This window comes from Podarcis raffonei, chromosome 8 (genome assembly GCF_027172205.1).
Source record: "Podarcis raffonei isolate rPodRaf1 chromosome 8, rPodRaf1.pri, whole genome shotgun sequence".
Lineage (NCBI taxonomy): Eukaryota > Metazoa > Chordata > Lepidosauria > Squamata > Lacertidae > Podarcis > Podarcis raffonei.
This window is the reverse complement of record NC_070609.1, coordinates 7,629,986-7,657,795: the sequence shown is the minus strand read 5'-3', so window position 1 is coordinate 7,657,795 and position 27,810 is coordinate 7,629,986. Positions and strand designations below refer to the sequence as shown.

Sequence of the window (27,810 nt, the reverse complement as noted above, 5' to 3'; positions counted from 1 at the left end):
GACAACCATTTTGGTGCCTCTGTGCCTCTTCTGCCTGTGGTCCTTTCAGAACTGGTCCCAGAATATTTCTTGTTCGGGCCCAGGAATTAATTGGCCCAATCAATTTTTGTGCAGCAGCAACTGGTGTGCATGAAGCAGCCACCTGTGTTTTTCAAACAGTTGCTTTTGGGCAATTGAAAACATGCTGTAGGCTCATGTCACAACCTGCTTGCCTCTAGCCAAGTCTTTGCTTTACATTTATGGACACTTCTTATAGTTGCTTCTTACTTACAATGGTATCTCTGTAATCTTCAAGTAGCTTAGGTAGTATTATTATTCCCATCTGAAACAATAGTGGTTTGCCAAGTGAGTTCATGGCAGCAGTGATAATTGTTCTGGGGACTTCCTGATTTTCAGGTCACTCTTATAGGGTCATGTCTATTCAGAAATAAAACCCCATTGAGTTAAATGGACCTTAGTCCCAAGTAAGTGTGTATAGAATGTCAGCATTTTTAACTACCCTCCAAAAACCCACAGTAGAGCATTGCTGTGCATGTACTAAATCACCATTGGGCACAAAACACTCAGGCTAGCAGGATGGTGTCCTTGTAAAGTTGAGTCTTCCCTACTATGGGATGCTGGTAGAGCCTTTGGAGAGGGAAGGAAGTGACACCTGCCACGAGGTTTGTGCAGGAAGGCAAGTCGGCAGTGGATTCTTATTTTGAGTGCCAGACAGTCCCTAGAAAAGCCTTTGTAGAATCATAAAGTTGGAAGGGACCTTAAGGGTCATCTACCCCAAGCCCCTGCAATGCAGGAATATGCAGCTGCCCCATATGGGAATTGAACCTGCAAGCTTGGCGTAATCAGCACCATACTCTAACCAGCTGAGCTAGCCAGCTTTGTGTCAGTATGCAAGAGGACGCCACCCTTTTCGATTTTTAATTTATTAGAAAATTGGCAATACAGAGTAACATGGCTCAGTGGGGTAGAAAAAGAGGGTCTAGCAGAAGCAAGCAACCCACAGCAGGCCTTGATCCCATCCCACCCTCTCCAAGAATCACATTCAAGAATTGTCTCCCAACTCCAGTGATTGATTCTTGCTGAACCTTCTTACAAAAGAGCTTCTGTCTCTTAACATTCCTCTCCCAGAATGGCTGTAAGTATAATGTAGGCTCAGTAGGCCATTATTTCCCATACGGATGCCCACAAAATTATCAAGTGCTTCATTACAGTCCTCTGTCAAAGTCATTAAGCTTGTTGGAACCTCTGCAAGGTGCTTTAATTGCTCTTGCTGTCTCCAGAGGGTAAGTGTTTGCATGTGCTCAGCTGTCTAGGCTAAAGCCCTAATTAACCTTCTTAATTGGATGCTCCTGCGCTTCCCAGTTTAAGCTGCTGCATGCACTTGTACTCTGCTTCGTACCGATTTTGTTGCTTTGCTAACTGCTTCACCTTTGCTTGGTCCCATGGGGACAGAGCTCCCCTTGCTTTGCCATCAGGCGCATTACATGCCGCTCTTTTATAAGGTAGGAAGGCTGGGCCCTCATGATCAACTAGTGTATGGGGGGAGCAAGATTTGGGAGTTTTTCCAGGGGGTGTGGGATCAGGGAATGTGTTGAGAGCAGAAATCCCATCTGCTTGAAATCCCCCCTTCTCACAGAAGTGGTTTCTGATTTTAGCAGAAATATGTTCTTTTCTATAACAACACAAAGTTTTGCTGCTTTTTTTTTTAACAATGCAGAAAGTGGAGATCTGATGGGATTCTGGAGTGGTTTGTTTGTCAAAATCTGAATTTTGAATTGTGGGGGCAATAGCATGGCCTTGCAGGTGCCCATAGGCCTCCTCCTCCTCTTATGACTGCCCCCTAAAGGTCAGGAGGAGATGAGGAGATGCTTTGTGAGTTCCTGTGCTGGCTGGGCAGGAGAGTGCTTAGAAGTATGGAAGGAGAACAAAGGAACAGTCCATTGGGGCTGAAGTGGGTGCTCCACTGTTCAGTTTCAGGAGCCCAGATCTACAAGGGTAGAAGTGAGGGGCCCCAGGAGACTATTGTGGAGCGGCTGGTGCTGCAGAAAATCTACCCTCTGGACGTTATGAATGGAGTTTCCCGCTGGAGCCGAAAGTGGCAAACCAGAGTAGAGCAGTGAGGGGCTGGATGCATGAGCTGCAGGGCTGTCAATGGGAGAGCTCTCGTCATCGGAGCTGGAGAGTAGGTGTCTTTCTCGTGGAAGGCCTCTTCCTTCCTTCAGTGCACCACCGTCGCTGTTCTCCCTGCAAGAAGTAGAAGAGGAAGAGGAGAATATTGTCTCTGGGGGCCAGATTGCTAAGGAATCAGTCCTGCTGGGTGCTTACTAAGATAATAGGCATTGGGGAAGCAGGGATTAGATGGTAACTTTCAGTCTTTGCAGGTATGGCTTTGTATTTCTGACTGTCCACCCCAACCTTCCTGCTGTTTTCTTTATGCCAAATAAGAGGAGATCTGTGCTTTTGGCTGTAGGGCAAAAAAAAAGCTTTGGAGATGCCATTTTGATCAGGGAAACAGTACAGGAATGGGCTAGCCCATCTCTCCAGTACTGCTGCTCCAGTAAAATTCAAATGCGCCACCTACACAGTGCCTTTTAGGTAAAATGTTTTTTGTTTACCCTCACTATCCCCCTCTTCTTTTATTCACCCCCCCTCTCTCTTTCCACTCTTTCCTTCCAGTTAATGATGCATTTAAAATTACTTGAAGAATGGAATCACTTCTGGTGAAACCCACCTTAGCCTGAGCTGTGGTCATGCCCCAGTTACAGGTTGTATCTCACCAGTGTTCTGTACTTAAACCAGAACACTTTGAACAAGCACATTCCCTTTCTGGAGGCTCATGATCTAAGAACATGGGGCATATCAAAAGCGAAGAGAAAGGAGAGAGCTTGAAGAAAGAAGCAGCCACTTGCAAAAAATTGCAATGGAACAAGCGTGGCTACTATCGTGGTCCAAGAAAGGGTTTGCAGAAAACTTTAGGAGGAATATGGAGTTGATAGAGAACACAATTTGTGAAGGCAGGGTGATTGGTGCCCACTTGGAGTGGAGGATCGGAGGCCAAGAGTAGGTGGAGTCAGAGCGAACGACAGGCAGATACCAATGGATTCCAGTTTTATCGCTATTCTCCTGCCCTCTGAGTTCTACAAGAACAGCACTTAAGGTTCATTCAGACTTCCTTTTGTGCTGTGCTTTCTAGGCACTGGTCTGCACTTAAAATGCTGCATCTGAGTGTCTTTTTTTTTTTTTTTTTTGGCCTTGTCGCAAAACCCACTCTTTACTGCTGAATAAGAGCAAAGAGTAATCCACGGAAAACCCAAATAACTGTTTGTTCCGATTCAGCAGTAAAGATCAGGTTTACGTGGGAAAAGAGCTGCGGCAAAACAAAAAACCCGACACAGTGCTTTAGTGTGGGCCTGTGTCTCGAAAGGGCAGGGCAAAAGCTAATTATGGGTGAGCTTTCTGACTAAGGAGGAGGAAGGTGACAGCTCGTATCACCCCTGGCTGGCAGGTGGGGGCTGGCTTAGGTCAGACTGAGGTTGGTGGGTCAGGTGGGGGCTGGCTTAGGTCAGACTGAGTGCCCCCATTTGCTCTGCTGGACCAGCCTCTGATGATGCAAGGAGGTTGTTCTAGACAGAGAGAAGGACATGGCAGAGTTGGATTTGGAAAAAGGAGACCCGAAGGACAGATAGCAGATGGTTGTGTGTCAAACGAAGACTGAGAGGGAGGGAGGCCAAGGCAGGCTGGCAGCACAATTGCCTGGGGTATGTTCTGTGCCTTAAATGTAAGGGCAAAGAAACTCAAAAATGGACAGCGAGGAGAGATCAAGTGCAGAGAGGAAACTTTTGGGAAAGTGAGAAAAGGAGGCAGAGGCTAAAGTAAGCAAGATATTTCTCAATGGTTTCTGCTCCTGCCCCTCTCGTAGTCCCAAGGGTGGGGGCTTCTGGTTTCCCCTGCCCCTTTTTCTGTGACTTCTAGTATCAGGGCTTCCTCCCTCCCTTCGTCCCCTGCTGTGTTGGTAGGCAGCAGGCGGCTCTGCACCTTCTTTCGTAAAACCCACAAAGCCTCACCTCTCCTTGGTCTCAGCCGCACGGTCCCTCTGGCGCCGGTTCTTGAACCAGTTGCTGACCTGGGTGGTGGTCAGCCCTGTGGCTTCTGCCAGCTCCCTCTTCTCACGAGGGGATGGGTAGGGGTTGTGGATGTACCATTCCCGTAACACGCTCCGAGATTTCTCCTGTATGAGAGCAGAGGGTGTTAGTTTTGCTTTGTCCAGGGAACTTATCCTTTTCATTTAAGTCAAGGGTAGGCAACCTTTTCCCCCCTCAAGGGGTATATATCCGGAATTTGTTTCACCTGTTGCAGCACTCCCAAGCTGACATTTTCAGTGAGCCCATGAGCTTTCCCCCCCTCAATTGCCATGGCCTTCTATGAATCCTTTCTTCTCATCTATGTGTATTTGTTTAGATTATTATTCTTAATCTGAATGTGCATTGTTGTACACTTGCAGCCACTAAAGGTGCTATGGTATAACATGAACGGCAGGGGGCAATAACATCATTCTCTCTTCATAGCTGTGCTTTTGACAGTGAACAGTTCTTTCTTTTATTCGTAATCTTGGATAGCATTTTGGGAAGTTTTATGGGTTGGTTGGATCTTTAAACCTCTAGGCAGTGAAACCTTGGGCAAGGGCAGAATTTGTGTTCATTTAAAAACCAGGGAGAAATATATTTGAAGGATGAGGGGGCACAACAAGCACCAAGCTTCTCTGTGAAAGTTAACTTCCTAGAGTTGCCACCTTCTTTCTTCCCACCTTTCCTGGCAGGGCTGCTGTGCCTTTAATAGGTTTCTGAGGGGCAGAATTTCAGCTGGCCAATTTCCCCTTAGCACACAGGTGGGGAAAGCTGCATAAGTTGAACTCCTTCCTCACACACAACTGTTGAAGCCACAGGAGACCTGTCCAGGGGCAGGAAAATTACGGCATCCCTAAAGTTTGCCTTCCTTTTCTTTCTCTCCCTACCCCAAACCTGTTTCCCCTTTTCGCTCCCTCCCTTATCACCATAACTCAAAGTCCACAAATGCTGTTTTTAATGCCAGTGAATACTATTCTATTATGATGGCAGATTAGGTAGCTCTCAGCAATATGTTGGCACTGTACTCAGTGCAGAAGTGGCACCCCTCCCCAGGTGATGGGGTGGGATCCAAAGACAGGGCTTGAGAAGTGAAAAGCAAGGCGGGGGCAGCAATGGGGGGTGGAATGGCACAGGAGTACTGTACCAGGTGGCAGGAAAGCAAAGAGAAAGTGAAACCTTGGTGCCCCAAGAAAAGCACAGAGGAAGAAGTATTTTTTATTTATGATGTACATATTGCTTTTCCAATCTTAAAGCTCCTTACATTAAAGAAAGAGATTTAAAATAATTTACAATAATGAATAGCAATGAAATTCAACTCCACCTCATCCCCCCCCCCCAAAAATAAATCCACAGCTTTACCCACTAAAGCTGTATCCTTTGGCCAACCGTATTCATCTTAGCTGCAAAAAGGCCACACCAAATAAACGGCTTTTGCACGACTGTCACCCAAAGGCCCTCACGGCTGCTGCATCTTGCTTGGGAGTTCATTCCAGAACTTTGCGGAGACGAGAGATGCTAGTGGCACGAAAGACAAGAGTGGGAGGCTGCTGTGTAGCTTTATCATGTAACATGGCCAATACAGAGAAAGACCGAGCCCTGCCCCAAGGAGCGTACAATTGAAGCTTTGCATACGCTCCAGCGTTCCTCAGAAAATAGGGACAGCACAATGCAGACAACAGGGAGAAGAGGGAGGCAGCAGGATGAATAGGACAGGACATGTGGGACCTTCTCACCTGGGAATGAGGACTAAGGGGACTGGCTGCAGCAGAGGGTTATAGCATTTGCTTTGCATGCATAGGATCCCAGTGCAATTCCAGCATCTCCAGGCAGGGCTGGGACAGGCCCTGGAGAGCTGCTGCCAGTCAGTGTAGTTGATGCTGAGCTACATGGACCAATGTTCTGACTTGGTGTAAGGTTAATTCCTACAAGAAGGAGGTGACAGCAGCCATGAAATTAAAAGACGCCTGCTCCTTGGGAGAAAAGCAATGACAAACCTAGACAGCATCTTAAAAAGTAGAGACATCACCTTGCCAACAAAGGCCCATATAGTTGAAGCTATGGTTTTCCCAGTAGTGATGTATGGAAGTGAGAGCTGGACCATAAAGAAGGCTGATCGCCGAAGAATGGATGCTTTTGAATTCTGGTGCTGGAGGAGACTCTTGAGAGTCCCATGGACTGCAAGAAGATCAGACCTCTCCATTCTTAGGGAAATCAGCCCTGAGTGCTCACTGGAAGGACAGATCCTGAAGCTGAGGCTCCAATACTTTGGCCACCTCATGAGAAGAGAAGACTCCCTGGAAAAGACCCTGATGTTGGGAAAGATGGAGGGCACAAGGAGAAGGGGACGAGAGAGGACGAGATGGTGGGACAGTGTTCTCGAAGCTACCAGCATGAGTTTGACCAAACTGAGGGAGGCAGTGGAAGACAGGAGTGCCTGTTGTGCTCTGGTCCAGGGGGTCACGAAGAGTCGGACACGACTAAACGACTAAACAACAACAACAACACAAGAAGGAGGAGGAGGAGGATTTGAGGAGGGATTGGAAAGGGAGGAAGAGGAGAATCATAGAGTTGGAAAGGACCCTGAGGATCATAGAGTTCAACCTCCTGCAATGCAGGAATATGCAGCTGTCCCATATGGGGATTGAACCTTGGTGTTATCAGCATGATGCTCTAACCAACTGAGTAAACCACATACCGTAAGTGGTCTTGAATGGGGTTCCAGGGCAAGGAGGTTGCATCAGAGAGGGGGACAGAGGGAAAGAGGTGAGGGAGCACTTGGGGTCATGCTGAGTAGAGATGCAGGTAGGGGGAAAGAGCATGCGATGTAATGACCTACCCAATGCACAATCCCATCACCAGTGGGGCTGTTCTGAGCTGACTGGAGTGGACAAGTACGATAGTAATGAGAAGAAAGTTGCCATAGACTTAGGCAGTGCTTGTCTTCTAGAAAAAAGGTGCTGGTACTGTTGAGTACCCCCAGAAATTCTTGAGAGTCCCATGGACTGCAAGAAGATCAAACCTCTCCATTCTTAAGGAAATCAGCCCTGAGTGCTCACTGGAAGGACAGATTGTGAAGCTGAGGCTCCAATACTTTGGCCACCTCATGAGAAGAGAAGACTCCCTGATGCTGGGAAAGATGGAGGGCACAAGGAGAAGGGGACGAGATGGTTGGACAGTGTTCTCGAAGCTACCAACATGAGTCTGACCAAACTGCGGGAGGCAGTGGAAGACAGGAGTGCCTGGCATGCTCTGGTCCAGGGGGTCACGAAGAGTCGGACACGACTAAACGACAACAACAACAAAACCCCCAGAAAAAAAGCAGATGGTGCTTGCAATAATCCAAAGCAAGGGGGAGTTCAGCTGAGCTGCTACTTTGCCAAGCCAAGCCCTCAAAGTTTTCAAGGAACAATGTGCAGATTTTGTGCCTGCCGAAAAATGGAGTGTTTGGTGGCAGTTGTTTCTTTGTTTCCTGCATCTCCCTGACTGCCTTTTCAGCGAGATGCCTACCACGGAAAAGGTCTCTTCAAGGAGCCTTCCTTACCTTGAAACAATAACTGGTTTCCTCTCCGTCCCAGATGGTCCGAGGCAGGGGGAATTTGCGCCGCACCCTGTACTTCCCCACGGCTCCCAGCGGCCTCCCGCGCAGCTTCTCTGCCTCGATGTAATGAGCCTTGAGCCACAGTTGCTGCAGCTTGGGGTGGTTGTGCAGAGAGAACTGGTAGCTCTCCAGGATCTTATAGAGCTCCCGGAAGTTTCCCCGATGAAAGGCCACCACTGCTTTGGCCTTCAGGACGCTCTCGTTCTTGTGCAGGTGGTCGCAGGCCGGCAGCGACCAAAGGAAGCGCCCCAGGCGCTCGATGTTTCCCCCTTGCTGCAGGACCTCGCACACGCAGGCCACTTGCTCCTGGGTGAAACCAAAATTCATGGCGGAGAAGGGAGGGCTCCGCGGCTTAGCAGGCTCCACAAACCCAATACACCTCCAACAAGGAGTCCCGCATGTGGTGGACAATGCTGTCCTTTTGCAAAGCTCTGTGTGGCAGGGAACAGGAAGTGATCCTGCCTCTTTCGAAGAGGGAACCAGATATGTCCCATTAAAGCTGGGGAGGGCAAGCCGAGCGGGAGGCAAGTCTGCCGCCCTCAGAGTTTCTCTCTGGGATGGCCATGTCAGCTTTCCCCTCTTGCCTTCTGTGTGCCGTCGGGGCTCCCCTCTCCCTGCCTGCCTTCTGGCTCTAGAGACAGTCGCCCAGGGTAGATGTCTTGGGGGGTATCGGTTACAGGCTCAGCCCACGCAGGCTGCAGCTGTGGCCAGCCATTGGCCAACTCCGCAAGGAGAGCGAGAGAAAGGGAGACTTTACCACCACCGTCACCCTTGGATGGAAAGCCTTTCTGCAGAGGGGTTGGCGGGATCTGGTAATGTGAGATGCCCCCTACAGAGGGGGGCATGAGGGGGCAAGCCAGAGAGGAAAGTCCCTGCTTTCTGCCCCTGTCCGCCTCTCCCTTTGTTTCCCCATGTCTGCTCCGGCCGGCCTGCTTGCCCAAACCCTTTAGGATCGCACCTTGTGCAAGGCTTCCTTGGAATGTGGGCTGTTGCTCCCATCCTGTTAAGCGAGTGAAAGGGACAAAAGAGCTAAGCAGGACCTGAAGTCAACTGCAACTGCTGGTTGGCAGCTTCTGAGACTTCGCTCTAAAATCATCTGCACACTTCCAAGCTTATTTTATTATAAGTGAAAGGCTACTTATCCTCAATGCAGCAGTTTTTGAACTAAGATTAATCCCTCTTATTTCTCCAGATGTTAAGCTAGCTTCTTTTTTTTAATATCCCTGCTTGTGAAACAAATTTGTTTTCAGCTTCTTTCCACGGGTTGCAGTGAGTCTGCAGGAGAAAATTCTTTTGTCTCTCCCTTTGTTCTTGGCTCTGCCAGGTGACAGATCGGCCCCCCAAGCCAGAGCTCCTGCCGTCAGAGTTTCCTTTCCTTGCCCCCTTGCTCTTCCCATGTGGAGATCATGTTTCGCACCAAGCTGGCAGCCCTTTGCAAGACAAATAACCTGTTGCAAGACAAATAACAAGAGGCCTTGTGTCCCTGCTGGGTGAAAGCGTCATCCCATATAGCTAGGGAAGGCTGCAGAGAAAAAGAGAGACGTTCTGCTGCGGGAAGCTTCCTGGAACTAGATGGGCCCTTGGCCTGATCCAGCAGCTCATGCAGTACAAAGTTAAACTATGGAACTCGCTTCCACAAGAAGCAGTGAGGACAGTCAACCTGGATAATATAATATAATAATATAATATAAAAGACAAATGAATGGATGAGAGGACTATCGATGGCTACTGGCTACAGTTGGACGCAGCAATGCTTCTTGTTGCCAGTTCCTGGAAACCATAGAAGGGGAGAGGGCTCTTGTGCTTCAGTCCTGCCTGCGTGCTTTCCCCATCATGGCATCTGGTGAGAGCAGGATGGTTTTTTTATTTTATTTATACAGCCAGCTTTAGATCTACCATCCTCTCTAGAGCCATTTTACCATGGAGGCAGGATCAAGCTCCTTCTGGGGCAGACACCCCCAGTTGGCGAGTGGTCTGCACAGCCCAGGGGGGTCTATGGTACGATTCACATAACAAAAACTACCACAGAGGGATCAAAAATCTTGAAAGGAGGCGTGTCCATGGCTTGGCTTTTGAAAAACGGGGGCTGCAGTACTTGGCTAATTGGGAACCACTACTCTAGGGGTATTGCAAAGGGTTAACCTTGCCTGAGAGCGGGTCTCCTTTTCCCAACCTCCCCTCCCCTTCCCACCTAATTCAGGAGACAAGAAAAGCCCCCTAAATACTCCCACCCCAGACAGTCTTGCTTACACAGCCATCTGAGTAATATTATCCAACCTGGATCACCTTACTACTTCTTCCCAGCAATATGGGGAGGTGGGGGGAAGCTTTGTTTTGGAGCTGAGAAAGCAGCTAGAGCACAAAACCTGCTCTCTGCAGAAAGCTAGTCAGAGAAGCCAGTGGCTCCGTTCCCACAGCCTCTTTATTTTGCCCCCAGAGAGCCCACCAGCCTCTTCTCTCTCACCACTGGAGACCAACTTGGCTGGCTTTGAAAGAGGATTGGGCAAATTCATGGTGGGTACGCAGGTGGCGCTGTGGTGTAAACCACTGAGCCTTGGGCTTGTCGATCGGAAGGTCGGCGGTTCGAATCCGCGTGACGGGGTGAACTCCCATTGTTCAGTCCCTGTTCCTGGCAACCTAGCAGTTTGAAAGCATGTCAAAGTGCAAGTAGATAAATAGGTACCACTCCGGCGGGAAGGTAAACAGTGTTTCCGTGTGCTGCTCTGGTTTTGCCAGAAGCGGCTTTGTCATGCTGGCCACATGACCCGGTAAAACTGTCTGCGGACAAACGCCGGCTCCCTCGGCCTGTAAAGCAAGATGAGCACCGCAACCCCCGAGTCGTTCGCGACTGGGCTTAACTGTCAGGGGTCCTTTACCTTTACCTTTTTAAGGCTACCAGCCATGATGGTTGTGTAATGTTCTGCCTCCACAGTGACATCTGGTTAGCTGCTGACCTGGGTGGGCCATTGGCTTGGTCCAGTATTCTTCTTATGTTCAGGTCCTGCTTGTGGGCATCTGTTTGGCCACTATGAGAACAGGGCGGAGGCAGCCACAGGGCTCCTCTTAGTTATTTCATGCTCTGGAGTCTTTCTGTTGCTCCAGGCGGCCACCTAAACCTTTGTCCCAAATAACCTGTTTCCTCGTGCTCATGTACTGCAAGAAATTACACGTTCATGGAGGCTGACATGTATTAGGCCAGCCTTTGCCCACCTGGTGCTCTCCAGATACTTACCAAGGATAGTTCAGTTGGTTAGAGCATGGTGCTGATAATACCAGGGTTGTAGGTTTGATCCCCTATGGGACAGTTGCATTGCAGGGAGTTGAACTAGATGATCCTCAGGATCTCTTCCAACTCTACAGTTCCATGAAAGGCTGGCTGATTGAGACTGATGTGAGTTCAGGTCCCAAACATCTGTAGAGTACCAGGTTGTCAAATGCTGTGTAAGGGAGTGGAATGGCATTTCCGCATTGCAACCAGGAAAATAGCTTTTGCCACTGATTTGGCCACGATGACAAGAGTGTTTGGATTACTGCGACACACTCTAAGTGGGGCTGCCTTTGAAAAGCGCTTTGAGACTTCAGCTGGCTCAAAGAGCTGTGGCCAGATTGCTGCACAAGGAGCCTTACGACTACTAGAACAGCTTCTCTGGCTGCCAGTCTGTTTCCTGGCGTGATTCAGAATGCTGGTGATGACCTATAAAGCCCAGCACAGCTTAGGTCCAAGCTATCCGAAAGAACATATTCCCTCATATGAACCTGCCTGGGTTCTGAGATCTTCAGGGGATGCCCTTCTCTGGGTCTCGCCACCCTCACAGGAACGTTTGGTGGGGACGTAGAAGATGGCCTCAGTGGCTGCTCCCGTATCTTGGAACTCCCTCCCTAGAGAAGTTAGACTGGCTCCCTCCTCGTTGTCCTTCTGCCAGCAGGTGAAGACTTTCTCATTCCAAAGGAATTTTGGGAACTGACTGCTTTTAAAGAAGGCTGACACCGTGCTGGTTTTATTGTAATTATTGGTATGGTTTTCATATATTAGATAATTTAATTCTATTGATGTTGGATTGTTTTTAAATTATTGTCGTCATCGATGTCCCCCCGAATGCTTTTAGCTGTGCTTATTTTTACCTGCAGGGACGCAGGTGGCGCTGTGGGTTAAACCACTGAGCCTAGGACTTGCCGATCAGAAGGTCGGCGGTTCGAATCCCCACGGGGTGAGCTCCCATTGCTCGGTCCCTGCTCCTGCCAACCTAGCAGTTCGAAAGCATGTCAAAGTGCAAGTAGATAAATAGGTACCGCTCCGGTAGGAAGGTAAACGGTGTTTCCGTGCGCTGGTCTGGTTCTGCAGCAACGGCTTAGTCATGCTGGCCACATGACCCGGAAGCTGTACGCCGGCTGCCTCAGCTGGTAAAGCGAGATGAGCGCCGCAACCCCAGAGTCGTCCGTGACTAGACCTAACGGTCAGGGGTCCCGTTACCTTTATTTTTACCTATAAGCCACCTCAAGTCTCTGTCAGAGCAAGCCAAGCTCTTACGCTCTTGCAAGTGTGGAACTTAAGCTTTGGCGAAGCAGGAGCTGCAATGGACAGATTGTATAATGGATAGCCACCTCTGTATGGAGCATATATAGGGGCTGCTCTGGGTATTAGTCGCAGTGTTGCCTTTAAGCTCAGTTGTTGGTTCTGCCATTCAAAGTCCCATTGCAGGTGATGCAGGGGACTCTTCTTCAGCCAGAGGGCCACATCCATCCCTCTAGGCATAGAATCATAGAATTGTAGAGTTGGAAGGGACCCTGAGGGTCATCTAGTCCACCCCCTGAAATTCAGGAATCTCCACTAAAGCACCCATGACTGATGGCCCTCCAACCTCCACCTGAAAACCTCCAGGGAAGGAGAGTCCACTGCCTCCCGAGGGAGTCGAACTGCTATTACTGTCAGAAAGTTCTTTCTGACGTTTAGTTGGAATCCCCTTTCTTGTAACTTCCAGCCATTGGTTTGGGTCCTACTCTCCATAGCAAGAGAAAACACACTTGCTCCCTCTTCCATGTGAAAGCCCTTGAGATATTTGAAGATGGCTATCACATCTCCTCTCAGTCTCCTCTTTCCCAAGCTAAACATACCAAACTCCCTCAACCATTCCTCATAAGGCCTGGCTTCCAGACCCTTGATCATCTTGGGTCACCCTCCTTTGTACACTGGCCTTTGAGAGCCAGTGTGGTGTAGCGGTTAAGAGTGGTAGTCACCTAATCTGGTGAACTGGGTTCGCTTCCCCGCTCCTCCACATGCAGCTGCTGGGTGACCTTGGGCTAGTCACACTTCTCTGAAGTCTCTCAGCCCCACTCACCTCACAGAGTGTTGTGGGGGAGGAAGGGAAAGGAGAATGTTAGCCGCTTTGAGACTCCCTAGGGTAGTGATAAAGCGGGATATCAAATCCAAACTCCTCTTCTTCTTCTACATGTTCCAGCTTATCAATATCCGTGCCTAGAACCGAACACAGATCAGATGTTGTCTGACCAAGGCAGAATAGAGTGGTCCTATTAACCTCCTGAAAACCACTTATCTGTGGTGGGTGGGGCAAGCAATGGAAGTGACAACAGTGAGAATGTAAATGTTATCTCTGTATAGCTGGCTAGTTGACCCTTCTCTATCCTCCTGGGCAAGCCAAGAGACATTAGGAGTGTTCAAGGACACATTCCAGCTGGGGGAAAAACATTCAAGGAGGATGCAAAGCAGAGCCAGCGAGTGGTGTAGCCGGGAAGAGTTCTGAGGGCCAGATAAGACGCATGGAGAGCCACATATTGCCCCTGAACCTAATGCTCCTCATTGCTACCACCCTATGGTTATAGCTAAGCAGCCTGTTCTTACCTATGGCAGTGTCATGGAATAGGTATTTCTTATCTATGCAGCTTTATGGATCGCTCAGTTGGTGGAGCATGAGACTCTTAATTTCAGGACTGTGGGTTCAAGTCCATGTTGGGCAATAGATTTCTGCACTGCTGGGGGCTGAACTAGATGATCCTCACCGCCAGTGTGGTGTAGTGGTTAGGAGCGGTAGACTCGTAATCGGGGGAACCAGGTTCGTGTCTCTGCTCCTCCACATGCAGCTACTGGGTGACCTTGGGCCAGTCACACTTCTCTGAAGTCTCTCAGCCTCACTCACCTCACAGAGTGTTTGTTGTGGGGGAGGAAGGGAAAGGAGAATGTTAGCCGCTTTGAGACTCCTTCGGGTAGTGATAAAGCAGGATATCAAATCCAAACTCCTCCTCTTCTTCTTAATGGTCCCATCCAACTCTACAATTCTATGGAATAAAAATAGAATCCAGAGCAGGTTGGATTCAGGATCCTTAATTTCCTGTCCCACATCAGTCCCGGCACTCGGGTAGGGAACCTGCGGCTCTCGTTTTGGCTGCACTCCCTTTAGATGCAGCCAGCACAGACAGCTGCCAGGGATGACAGGAGTTGTAGTCCAATAATATATGGACAGCAGCAGTTTCCCCATCCCTCTTATAGAAAACAAGGCACAATCCTGAAAATGCTCCTTAAATACTGGAACAGTCCTTGAAGTGGAAATGTTTTGAGACCCCTGCGGAAAAAAACCCTGCCACCTCTTGCAGGTGGCTTATGATAGGAATTTCCAACAGAGCTCAATGAAGGATGAGTACACGCACAGAGAAAGCTTTAGGATAAAATATATTTATATATATATAAAATATATATAAAAGACACACGTACACGTAAAAAAGGATATAAAAATATCTTGCAGAAATGATTGTTTCTCACAAACTGTGGAAAATAGGTGTGTAGCTGTAGTACCTGTTTGGGAAGTGTTGGGTTAGGAGACATTCAGATGGACAATCGAAACCCTTTGCTCAGATCCCATCGCAGCTGTGGGGGGGGGGACAGCAAGCCCATCCTTTTGCAGTAGGGAGGGGTATGATGCATGAGGTGCACCCCCTCCCCATTTCTTTGCAGCAAAACATGTTGATTGACACAGGCCGGGCAGCCCCAGCAGACAGCTGTTTTCAAATAGTGTACCATCCACACTCAGCAAAAAGCTTTGTGGGTACTGAGTGGTCCTGAAGCTGGATCCAGTTAGCATGGCCCCATTAAAAAAAAAAAGAGAAAGAAAACAAAAGCCAGAAATTTTTGCCCCAGAATTTCTGTCCTGTATAACTTCCTGCACTGTTATCTACAGTCATACCTTGAGTTGAATGCGCTTCGGGTTGAGCACGTTCGAGTTGCGCTCCACGGCAACCCGGAAGTAACGGAGCGTGTTACTTCTGGGTTTCACTGCTCGCGCATGCGCAGACACTCAAAATGACGTCACGCACATGCGCGGAAGCGGCAAAACGTGACCCGCGCACACGCACCGTCGCGTCTTGCGTTCCGTTCAGAATGTGAACGGGGCTCCAGAACGGATCCTATTCGCATCCCGAAGTACCACTGTAATGCTAAACAGCCAGGGAGCTGCCTTACGCCAATTCTGACCAAGAACAGCCTTCCAGGTCTTACTGGACTACAACTGTCCATCATCCCTGACCACAGGCTGTACTGGCAGGGGGTGATGGGAGTTGTAGTCCAAAAGCATTTGTTGGCAAAGGCTGGTCTCCACTGACTGGCTCTCCAGGGCTTCAGACAAGGTTTCCCCAAGCCTTGCCTGGGAACTGGATGTGGGGCTATTAGCAATGCATTCTGCTACAGACCCCACCCTGACATAGAACAAGGTATCTGGAAGGAACACAGTTGTGTCCCGTCCCCCCCACCTTACTCCAAAGCAGCTCTATGGATGGAGGCCTTTTCACTTATGGAAGATTCCTCAATCCCCACACAAGGGTCTTGGATCTCGTACTTTGCTCACGGTCTTAAAGTTCGCCACCAGCAACCTGGGTGCAGTGTGAGAAAAGGTTTTGGGAAACGTCAGCGAAAAGAAAAGAAAAATTCTTCTCCCCTCTAGATGACAAGGAAACTGTTAAATATATAGGAAGGAGAGATGCCACCGGCTTACAGAAAAATAAATTGATTTTTAAATGACTTTTCTTCTAAAAAATACATTATTAAATATATCTATATATAATTTCTTCTCTGTCTAAAAATAAAAAAGGCAGACCACTTGCTGATTTTAGCATTCAGAGGAAACAGCCCCAGGGAAAGTTTGGGAGGAAACTCGAGTTTTCAAAGCAAATGGTATTTTAAGGGGATAATGCTCGGTCTGGCCCGATTGCATGACATTTCTATCTTTCAAGCTGGATTGACCCCCAACCTTGAGCGTCCCAGATTAATGTGTAGCTTCTGCTCCCAACCCCCCAACACAGGGGATCTCAAGGTGCAGCTAAAGCTAATTTTTAGAGTGGCTTAAGAGACTGTATAGCCACACCTGACACCTGCTCCCATGTGCCTTTAATGGCAGGACTAACTGCTGCAGGATCCGATCCCACAATTAACAAATGTGCTTCTTACGCTGTTCCCGCCCAGAGCAGCGGAGATCAGCCCAGGGTTAAAACGCCGGAAAGCTATTCCATAGACAAAAGATGGGTCCAGGGGAGACATTCTAGCCAGGCTTCTCTCTGCCCTGGAGGACTGGAACAATGTCTGCATTGTTTTCTAGCGCCAAAGCGTTTGACTTTGGAACAGGACAGTTCACCTCTCTAGGACAGCACTGCAAGACTAAAAGCCAGCGAGAAGCCAAGCTCGAATGACAATAGCCTCACCACCCCAACCCTACCCTGGGAAAAAGTAGACACCTAACTGGAACAGGAGACAAGCACTGGGACCTTGGGTGTCCTTCCTGCCCCTCCGAAATGGGACTTAGGCTCAGACTAGCAGCTGGACCCGTTCCCTAGCACCATAGATGAGGGGAGAGGAAGGCTCTCCTTGTGGTGTAAGTCAGCTGACCTGTTTTGGACTACAACTCCCATCAGCCCCCTCTCAGGGATGCCAGGTGGACAAAGGGCAGTCTATATCAGGCACCCCCAAACGCGACCCTCCAGCTGTTTTGGGACTACAACTCCCATCATCCCTAGCTAACAGGACCAGCGGTCAGCGATGATGGGGACTGTAGTCCCAAAACAGCTGGAGGGCCAAGTTTGGGGGTGCCTGGTCTATATGATGTGCTCCCTGCCCCAGTATCAACGAAAATCCCTAGCTTTCCAAGCAACTTGGTAGATGTTAGGTAGGTTTCTAAAAAAAGGCAGGAAGGCCATGAAGGTAGAAAGCGCCCTCAACTCTGTGCCTGAGTTTTAGAAGGGCTGGGGAGGGAGGAAAGAAACAAGGTGAATGGGCAACACCTCCAGGGGGAAGATAGTGCTTGCTGTTTGACTGGCAGCCACAAGGTGGCACTGGGGTTGTTGAACAGGCAATTGTACACACCGGATAAAGGGGTCAGCAGTGTCCCAGTGCTGTGTTTTTTCCTTCTGTAGTGTTTCCAAAAAAAAAAAAAGATGTGCAGCAGCAGCACAGACTGCAGGGGCTCACCCAGGTTTCCCTTTTCAAGGCACTTGTAGCATCCTGTCTGGACCAGGTGGGAACCAAGGATAGCAGGTTTAAAATATCGTTCGGCGGGCAGGCAAGGACTCTGCGACACACGTCGCGGGCGCTTACAAGTCCAGAGGCTCCTCCACCGGCACAGACTGCAGCTGGGTTAGCACCTTCTCGTCCGAGTCCAGAGCCTCGGGGCCCATCGGGTCTCCCCCAGAGGCGTCCAGCAAGAGGCCCTCTCCCTCCGGGAGACGCAGAAGGCCGCCCTGCACCTCCATAGAGTTCTTGTCCATCTCAAACAGCCCCTCGGCGCCAGTCCCTTGGAGGTCCATGCCCACCGGGCTGGGCCAAACCACCTGCTGCTGAGACATGGCCAGGCCGTCTGGCTGGGAGAAGTTTGAAAGGTGGCCGGAGTCCGTGCCGAAAGCCAAGTCGGCCGGCCCGGTGCTGTCGGGCGCCAAGAGCGGGGAGACGCCAGGAGGGAGCACGGAAGCACCCCCCGAGAGCAACACGCTGCCGCCTTCACCGCTCCCCAGAGTTGACGGCGCCATCATGGTCGCCACTTCCTGCTTGATGGGCAGGGCCAGAGTTGGGGTGGCCTGGGCTGAGAGGATGGGCGTCATCAGCATGCCAGCCGGGAAGGTGGCCGTCAGGATCAGTTTCCCCTGTTGCAGAGCCATTCCGGTGACGATGGTGCTGCTCCCTGTTGCCGGGTTGGTCAGGAGGATGTTGCCTAAGTTGGAGAGGAAACGGGGAAATCTTAATAATAATAATAATAATTTATTATTTATACCCCGCCCATCTGGCTGAGTTTCCCCAGCCACTCTGGGCGGCTTCCAATCAAGTGTTAAAAACAATACAGCACTAAATATTAAAAACTTCCCTAAACAGGGCTGCCTTCAAATGTCTTTTAAAAAGAAGATAGCTGCTTATTTCCTTCACATCTGAAGGGAGGGCGTTCCACAGGGCGGGTGCCACCACCGATAAGGCCCTCTGTCTGGTTCCCTGTAACCTCACTTCTCGCAATGAGGGAACCGCCAGAAGGCCCTCGGTGCTGGATCTCAGTGTCCGGGCTGAATGATGGGAGTGGAGACGCTCCTTAAGCAAAGGAAGGGACACAGAGCCCCCATTTCCTCTCTCTCTCCCCCCCCCCACCCAAATCAGCAAACATCTCCAAGGCGGTCCCTACTCTCCAAGAGAGCCAATGAGGTGGAGTGGTTGGACTAGGGCCTGACAGAGACCAGGGTTCAAATTCCAACACTGATATGTCCAGAGGAGGGCAACCAAAATGGTCAAAGGCCTGGAAACGATGCCTTATGAGGAACGGCTAAGGGAGCTGGGCATGTTTAGCCTGGAGAAGAGGAGGTTAAGGGGTGATATGATAGCCATGTTCAAATATATAAAAGGATGTCACATAGAGGAGGGAGAAAGGTTGTTTTCTGCTGTTCCAGAGAAGCGGACACGGAGCAATGGATCCAAACTGCAGGAAAGAAGATTCCACCTAAACATTAGGAAGAACTTCCTGACAGTAAGAGCTGTTTGACAGTGGAATTTGCTGCCAAGGAGTGTGGTGGAGTCTCCTTCTTTGGAGGTCTTTAAGCAGAGGCTTGACAACCATATGTCAGGAGTGCTCTGATGGTGTTTCCTGCTTGGCAGGGGGTTGGACTCGATGGCCCTTGTGGTCTCTTCCAACTCTATGATTCTATGAAGCTCATTGGGTGACCCTCGGCCAGTCACTGTCTCTTCGCCTAGCCTACCCCAGAGGCTTGTTGTGAGCATAAAACAAGGAGAGGGAAAACCATGTGCACCACCTTGATCTCCTTGGAGGAAAAGTGGGATAGAAGCAAATACGTAATAATAAACAAACTAGACAAAAATATTTCTCTGCAATGTTGGAGAAATTGTGGGAATGAAGGAACATGTATACACATGTGGTGGAAATGCCCATCGATTAAAAACTTCTGGCTAAAAATATTTCAGGAAATGAAACAAATTTTATCTCAATCGATCAATTTAGATCCCCAAATAGCATTGCTTTCTATATTTGCAGATGAAGCGCAAAATCTTAGACACAAAGACTTAATTGTGCATCTTACAACTGCAGCACATCTTGCTGTTGCTAGACACTGGAGGACATTAAACATAAACCTATATGAAGTTTGGTATGCTTATGTCTGGGAATTAATTTTGATGGAAAAATTAACAGAAAGGGTACATGAAAGAAAACAACGTGAGAAACTACGTAACTTTTACATAACGTAGTCCTCCTTTATTACATATGCATCAAAGAAAGAACATGCATTTAAACCACGTACATGCATTTAAACCACTTTTAAGCCTACGTACTTCTCTTCCTCCCCCATTTTATCACTCACAACAATTCTGCGACATAGGTTAGGCTGAGAGTGAATTATTGGCCCAAGATCACCAAGTTTCTTGGCTGAGTGGGGATTCGAACCCTGGCCTCCCAGGTCCAGCACCGCTCTAAATTTATGGTGCAAATGGCACCCCAGAGTCCTTGATTCAGCCCTGCTGGTTTCCTGAATCCCTTGAATTGTTTTTGAAACCTCCCCGGCCACCCTCTGCCCAAAGCGCATACCTGGTGCGGTGCCCGGGATCTGCAGCGTGGTCATGCCCACGTTGGCGTTGATGAGGTGCACGTTGCTCTGGCCAAGGCTTCCTCCCGCCGACACGGCCACCTGCGGCGCCCCTGCCATGGCCCCCACTTTGATGGGGGCGCCGCTGGTGGTCAGGATTTGGATGGGGCTGCCCATGCCCTGCTGCAAGGTGACCACCTGGGAAGTGGGCACAACTTGGGGCAGGGAGATAATCTGGGAGCCCTGGACCACTTGGGGGAGCGAGACGAGCTGGGGGGCAGAAGCCCCCTGGGGGACGGCGTAGATCTGCGTCGGGGACACGGGCACCATTTGGGACGGGGAGAGCACCTGGGTCCCAGAGACGGGCTGGGAGAGCGGCACCACCTGGGAAGGGGGCGAGACTTGAGTGATGGGGACCAGGGATGGGGCAGGGACATGGAGAACAGCGGCCTGGGGCGGCGAGGGGCCTGGCATGGAAAGCAGCGCCGTGGCTGTGGTAGCCTGGGAAGACTGGGCCACCTGCCCACCGACCGTGGCTGCAGTCACCTGGGGAGCTGGCAGGGCTTGGGCACCGGGTGCCAACTTGGCCAGAGGAACCATCTGAGGACTAGATGTGGCTGATGGCTGAGGCGCTGGGGGCAGCTGCTGCGCAGCCGTGGGGGTCTCGTCATTTGATGGGACCACTTGCGGCATGGCAACAGCCGCCAGCAGTGGCCCCTTATGGTTGGAGAGGAGCGTGGCGGCGTCAGGGACGGGCAACAGGGGTGGGGCGGACCCCTGCCCCTCTTCCAGCTTGACCTCGACACCAAACGCCAGGGCCTCTGCTGCCTCCGTCTTCACTTCCCCCTGAAGCGTGGCAGCCGGGCTGAGAATGACGGTGGCCGGGGCGAGGGGCTCCTGGAGAGCCTTGTTGGCCTCCTGACCGCCAGGTGGGCCTGGGGGCTTGCCACCCAGCAGGGGGCTGGATCCGTTGAGGATGGGCGGGCTGGGCGCTGCCACGGGGCTGAGGGTGATGGTCTGGTTGTCGCCGAGAGCCAAGCCGTTCAGGATGACACCTCCGCCAGGAGTCTGGATGACGGAGCCGCCATTCAGCAGCATGGTCGGGGAGCTAGCGGTGATAAAGTTGCCGTTGAGGAGGATGGAAGAGGCGCTGGAGCAAGCGGCTGGCAGGAACAGGCTGTTGGGGGTGGGCATCCCTTCGGAGGTCGCGGAAATCCCCATGGACGTTTCGGTTTCTTCGGTGCCGTGGCTGGACTCGTCCTCCGTGCTGGGGTTCCCGTCAGACTCGCTGTAAAGGAGAAGAGATTGAGGATGTAATAATAATAAAAAATTTTATTTATACCCCGCCCTACCCAGCCAGAGCCAGGATCAGGGCGGCTAACACCAGTAAAATGACAGTAAAAACATAATAGGGAGGGGGGGAACCAATTTAAAATACAGGTTAAAATGCAATTTAAAATGCAGCCTCATTTTAAAAGTAGCCGATAGATCAAAACCATAAGGGGAGGGAAACATAAGGGTCAGACTGAGTCCAAACCAAAGGCCAGGCCTAACAGCTCCGTCTTGCAGGCCTTGCGGAAAGATGTCAAGCCCCACAGGGCCCTGGTCTCTTGTGACAGAGTGTTCCACCAAGTCGGGGCCAGTACTGAAAAGGCCCTGGCCCTAGTTGAGACCAATCTAACCACCTTGCGACTTAGGACCTCCAAAATGTTGTCATTTGTGGACCTTAAGGTCCTCCGTGGGGCATACCAGGAGAGGCAGTCCCGTAGGTACGTAGGCCCTAGGCCGTGGTTGCCACAGTGAACTGTCTCTGAATAACACTTGTTGGGAATCTCAGGGATGGGGGGAGAAGTGCTCTTGCGCTCAAATTCTGCGCATGGTCACCTGATCAGCCACCGTTAGAACAGGATGTTGGACTAGATAGGCCACTGAGTTTCTCCTCTATGAACTGGTCTAATCCACAACAACAACTGTTTATTACTTATGCCCTGCCCATCTGACCAGGTTGCCCCAGCCACTCTTTTCAAACAGAATATATAAAAAAAACCCCACAACAAAACACCAGACAATAAAAACTTTCTCTTTTACAGGGCTGCCTTCAGATGTCTTCTAAAAGTTGTATAGTTCTTTATCTCCTTGACATCTGATGGGGTGGCGTTCCACAGGGCGGGTGCCACTACCGAGAAGGCCCTCTGCCTGGTTCCCTGTACCCTCACTTCTCGCAGTGAGGGAACCACCAGAAGGCCCTCGGATCTGGACCTCAGGGTCCAGGCTGAACGATGGGGGTGGAGACGCTCCTTCAGGTCAAAGCCGTTTAGGGCTTTAAAGGCCAGCCCCAACACTTTGAATTGTACTCGGAAACCTACCGGGAGCAGCCATTGTTATAGCCTGTGGCAGAGAATCCTGCAAGTTATTTAAGCATTGCATGAAATATTTCCTTGTATCTGCCCTGAATCTCTGAAAACCTCCAGTGGTGCAGATTCCCTGCACAAAAATGCTGGCATTGTCTGGGGGCAGTGTTAGAAATTAGCTGGGTGCATTTTGCACCTGGCAATTAGTTGCTAGTGACCAAGTGAATATACCTGGGCACCAGGATGGTACCTGGCGCCTCCGCCATGTGGAGGTGCATGCCTAAGGATCATTGGATCTGGACTGTTTTTGCACACTAGCAACACATCCTGTAGAATTCTATCAGTTATATTTTTCTCTGCACAATCGGAATGAATTTCAGGAACCAAAATGCGTTCTCCGTGCAGCTTGAGCAGGAGTAGGGAACAACCTTATAGTTACCATATTTTTCGCTCTATAAGACGCACCAGACCAGAAGACGCACCTAGTTTCTGGAGGAGGAAAACAAGAAAAAAAATATTCTGAATTTCAGAAGCCAGAACAGCAAGAGGGATCGCTACGCAGTGAAAGCAGCAATCCCTCTTGCTGTTCTGGCTTCTGGGATAGGTGCGCAGCCTGCATTCGCCCCATAAGACGCACATATATTTCCCCTTACTTTTTAGGAGGGAAAAAGTGAATCTTATAGAGCAAAAAATACGGTAATTGTTGTCACCTGTCTTAACTTACCCCACTCCATGGCCCTGCTCATGGTTGTGCAGAATATTCCTGCGTTATGAATGGTCCGTGTCATCATTAAGAAAAAGAGGTTGGAATAGGCCAATATCTATGTAGACTGATTCTGGATCAAGTGACTTTTCTTGTTTAAGTTCTCCTAGTTCTTAACCTAGCTCAAGGCGGTCATCTGAACTAGCAAAATGCAGTCACATGTTGAACATACAACATAAAAAAACAAGATTACGAGGAATCTCTTGGACTTCCCTCCTCCCCTTTGTGTTAATCATTTCCTCCTACATCTTTTTAGAATAATCCAAATCTTTTCTTTCTCCATTGTATCCAAAATTCCCCATTAAACTACAAGTGATATTCCAAATCCTACTAATGATTTTAACTGTTTACAGTGGTCTTTAAGATCCGTTACAAATATTCCCCATTCCTTATTAAAATTTTGGTCTTCCTGATTTCTGATTCTTCCGGTCATTTTAGCCATTTCGGCATAATCCATCAACTTGACCTTGCCATTCTTCTCTAGCGAAACGTTTTAACTGAGAATCAATCACAGCCAGTCCATCATTTGAAAAAGAAAACTTTGGAGACCCAAAATGGCAGCTAGGCGTTCCGTTTTGAAAACTGGTTTGAAGAGCAATTTGGCACCTGGGTTATATACCTGAGTTTCTAACCCTGGCTAGGGGGGAAGCCTCTTTGAATTATTTTCTTTGAACGGATCGTGGGAGCCCCCACCTGCAGTGTAACAAGCCCCAACCCCTGATTTACTGTGGGTAAGGGTTGTAGCTCAATGCTTAGAGCACCCGCCTTGCAAGCAGAAGGTCGCAGGTTCAAATCCAGTTAAAAAGACTAGGTAGCAGGGAATAGGAAAGTCCCTGGAGAGCCGGTGGTATTCAGTGTACAGTATATGTTTCTGAGGTAGAAAGGACTGAGAAATAGATATTTAGTTGGAAAGTGAAGGCAGGAGTCTGGGCTCCTTGGGCAAAGTAATTTCCACCTTCAGCCCAAGGAAATTCAAAGCCAAGGGATTCACATTTCACAACAAAGGGGATGAGCTTGGCGCCTTCCACGTTGCTGCAAAGTGCAGCTAACTGGAGGCAAAGTTTTTCTCCCAGGAGAGAAGGGGGGGGGAGAGAGGAGAGAGAGCGCCAGCTGCAGGAACATCTGGAGTAGCCAGCTTGGCTGTTCCCCACCCCCTGAACAGTCTGCAATAGAAGAATGAACTAGAACTTTCTCAAACTCAAGTGGTTTCTCCCTTTTGTTTGCAGAGGGGAAGGCAAAGGCAGACTCACAAAAAATCCTCTGTGCCCAGTTACAGCTAGAAGAGAAACGCCCTCTTCACTCTCCAGGGTGCACCCTGCTCTGGAAGCACCCAAAATGTGGGGGTGGGGGGAGGAGAGAGAAACCAGGGAGGGGGAAAGCTCTGTCTGCAGAGTTCAGGTCTCCCACCTCCTCATTCCTTCCTTACAGCCCCATCCAACGCATATTTATTTGAAAGTAAGGCAGTGGTGTTACCCAGGGGATCCCAAAGCGGGGAGGGGGATTACCTAGGGGGCAGAAAAAGCCAGGGGGTGGCAGGGGAACACTGGAGGTGTAAATGGCTATCAGACTTTGATAAGCTGGTATCAGCAACTCTTGTTGAATTAAGTGAACTAAGCAATTTGAACTGGATGTTTAATGACTGTTTGGAATTTTATTGCATTATTATCTTCCCTTTTCTGGGTCATGCGAATCACTATTCTGAATAATGCTTTTTACAGGGAATTATCATCATCATCATCAACATCATCAATTTATTTATACACTGTCCATCTAGCTGGGTTTCTCCTAAAAATACATTAAAACACCAGTAATTAAAAACTTCCCTAGGGCTTGCCGATCAGAAGGTCGGCGGTTTGAATCCCCGTGACGGGGTGAGCTCCCGTTGCTCGGTCCCTGCTCCTGCCAACCTAGCAGTTCGAAAGCACGTCAAAGTGCAAGCAGATAAATAGGTACCACTCCGGCGGGAAGGTAAAACGGCGTTTCCATGCGCTGCTCTGGTTCGCCAGAAGCGGCTTAGTCATGCTGGCCACATGACTCGGAAGCTGTACGCCGGCTCCCTCGGCCAATAAAGCGAGATGAGCGCCGCAACTCCAGAGTCGGCTACGACTGGACCCTAACGGTCAGGGGTCCCTTTAACTTTTAAGCAGGGGTAGGGGGCACCAGGCAGGATTAAGCCTTCCGTAGCCCACTTTGTGGGTTGTGCAAATACAAGGCTGTGCCTGCGTGTCTGAGCGGCCTGTCTCAGCACTCTCACACAAAAGACAAGAGTTGAAATTTAGGGTAGCTTGCGGGTTTTGCAAGGCCTTGGACATACCTTGCTCTTCTTGGTTTGGCTAGAACTGGAGAGGATGTCACTGATGTTACCCCTCTTCCTTAGCACACAGAGTTTAGGAATTCCTTACAATATGCCACAGTACATTTATTTCCCAGCCTCTGTAAAAATGGTTGTTCCTTTTGCTGGAAGTTACTTTTGAAAACTTTTTTTTCCAGGCAGTGGGAAAGGAGTTTGTAATGCGTGCGACGGAAATCAAGTGTCTCCCAATCTGCCAATAGTCAGGCATGATGGGTATTGTAGTCCAGTATCTGGAAGGCCCTATGACAATACCCATCATGCTGCCTGAGACGGATTGAAGCCAGAATCCCAAAACATATGGAAGGCACCACTCTGGCTACCCCTGCCCTGGAAGGACAGGAACTTTGTAAAGGGTCCATTAGAGACCTATAAAACTTAGAGAGGGGTCTCCCAGCAGGCTCATTCTCTCTTCCTGGGAGTGCTTACTATACACTGAGAAGCACATGTAATTCAGGAATTTCTCTCCTCCTCCATCACCCTAGACTTCTTCTGAAACATGGGAGGACCTTGAACTAAGAATAGGTGGCATCAATGTCCCCCACAAGCCCATCCAGAGGAAATAGGTATTCTATGGTGGGTTGGAGTCAAGTGTCTAGAGGATGCTGGGTTTTCCATGAAGACCCCAAAGACCTTCAAGATCTCTTTAAGGAGAGTTGGGGGGGTCTGCCCCCTAATTATCAGCATGTGGTCTTTAAGAATATTAGAAAAGCCCAGCTGGTTGTGACCCACATCCAGGTCCAATCCTAAACCCATTTCTTCAAGACTAAGCTCCACCAACTTCACTTGGGGTCTGCTGAAGTCCTAGTTGGGCTGCATCCTGCTTCCCAACAGACTGCGGAGAGAATAATTGGGTGCACTCTTCCCACCTTGGATCAAATCTACGCTTCCAGGTGTCATAAAAAAGCTGCAGAGATAGTGCAGGATAGTGTCCACCCCGGAAATTATCTCTTTCAGCTTCTGCCTTCTGGAAGAAGGTAAAGGTAAAGGGACCCCTGACCATTAGGTCCAGTCGTGACCGACTCTGGGGTTGCGGCACTTTGATGTGCTTTCGAACTGCTAGGTTGGCAGGAGCAGGGACCGAGCAACGGGAGCTCACCCCGTCGAGGGGATTTGAACCGCCGACCTTATGATTGGCAAGTCCTAGGCTCTGTGGTTTAACCCACAGCGCAGGGTTATAAAGACTAGGACTAGTCGCCTGAGAAACAGTTTTTATCCAAATGTGATTTTGGTTTTAAACGCAGTGTAAGGTAGTCTCTGTGGGAATATATTGTATTTAATTATGGGGTATCTGAGTTTTTAGGGGGTCAACCAGGCTGGGATAGCAGGCTTGTTGGTTTTTGAATGTCTGATGTAGATTTTTTCAATTTCGTTGTTCTGTATGGGACAATGACAATAAAGATTATCTGGCAAGGCTAAGAAGCAGGCCACGGAGGCAGCAGTTACCCCGCTCCGCAACCGGTAGGCTGCTCTTATCCATGCAGGTTCCACTTCGCTCTCTTTCCTGCGCAGCAGTGCGCGCGCGATTGCGCCCCGAGAGTGTGGCGCTGCGCTCTGCCCATGCCCCGGGGCCGCTCGCTCACCTCTTGCTGGGCGTGCCGGCGCCTCCTCCTCCGGCTCCTCCTCCTCCGCTGCGATCGCGCTGCCGTCGGTTCTTGAACCAGTTGCTGACCTGCGTGAGCGACAGGCCGGTGTCCTGGGCCAGGCGCCTCTTCTGCTCGGGGCTCGGGTAGCGGCTGCGCCCGTACGAGTCGCGCAGGGCTGCCCGCGAGCGCCGCTTGAAGCAGTACACCGTCTCCTCGCCGTCCCAGATGGTGCTGGGCAGCGGGAACTTTTTGCGCAGCCGGTACTTGTCGACGGCGCCCAGGGCCCGGCCCCGGGCAGCTTCGGCCTCCCGGTAGCGGGCGCGCAGGTACAGATCCTGCAGGAACGGGTGGTGCGGCGCGCCGAAGGGCCGGCTCTGCACCAGGCGGTACAGCTCGGCGAAGTCGCCGCGCTGGAAGGCCAGCAGCGCGCGCGCCTTGGCCAGGCTCTCGCCCGCCTGCGCCTCCAGGCACGGCGCCTCGGCGTCGGGCGGCAGCGAGCCCAGGAAGCGGCCCAGCCGGCCGGGGTCGCCCGCCTGCAGCAGCGCCTCGCACACGCACGAGACCTGCTCCGCCGAGAAGCGCGGCGAGCGCGGAGGATCGGGCGCGGCGGCGGCCAGCCCCGCGCTTGGAGAGGACGCAGCAGCAGCCGTCTCCAAACCCGATCCTCCTCCTCCTCCTGCTGCTGCTCCTCCGCCGCCGTCCTCTGGCTCTCGGCCGGGAGGAGCCTGCGGCGGCGGGGCGGGCGCCGAAGTTGGCAGAAGTTGGCGCGCCTCCTCGGCTGCGCCCTCGTCCTCCTGCTCCTGCCTCTGCTCTCCTCCGGCGGCGGGGGCGCGCCGCCCTCCCCGGCCGGGGGGCTCGGCGGGGCCCGCGGGGAAGGAGGCCATGTTCGCGGCGCGCGGGATCGCGGCCCCCCTCGCCCGCCTCCGGCCCGCTCCCCTCCCCCTGCGCGCTGCCCTAGCCGTGCGGGTCTCCTCC

The 27,810-nt window shown here is 50.6% G+C and overlaps 2 protein-coding genes across 2 annotated transcripts; both read right to left on the bottom strand.

Annotated features, from left to right (window-relative positions):
* Positions 1-907: 907 nt before the first annotated feature.
* LOC128418262 (homeobox protein six1b-like) lies at positions 908-9,333 on the bottom strand. The gene is made up of 3 exons (XM_053397776.1): positions 7,666-9,333; positions 4,065-4,228; positions 908-2,244 (listed from the first exon to the last, which is right to left on the bottom strand). The coding sequence occupies exons 1-3, from the start codon at positions 8,047-8,049 to the stop codon at positions 1,974-1,976; spliced, it is 819 nt and encodes a 272-aa protein (XP_053253751.1). The 5' UTR covers positions 8,050-9,333; the 3' UTR covers positions 908-1,973.
* Positions 9,334-15,729: 6,396 nt separating this feature from the next.
* SIX5 (SIX homeobox 5) lies at positions 15,730-27,810 on the bottom strand. The gene is made up of 3 exons (XM_053397771.1): positions 26,833-27,810; positions 19,788-21,073; positions 15,730-17,921 (listed from the first exon to the last, which is right to left on the bottom strand). The coding sequence occupies exons 1-3, from the start codon at positions 27,717-27,719 to the stop codon at positions 17,308-17,310; spliced, it is 2,787 nt and encodes a 928-aa protein (XP_053253746.1). The 5' UTR covers positions 27,720-27,810; the 3' UTR covers positions 15,730-17,307.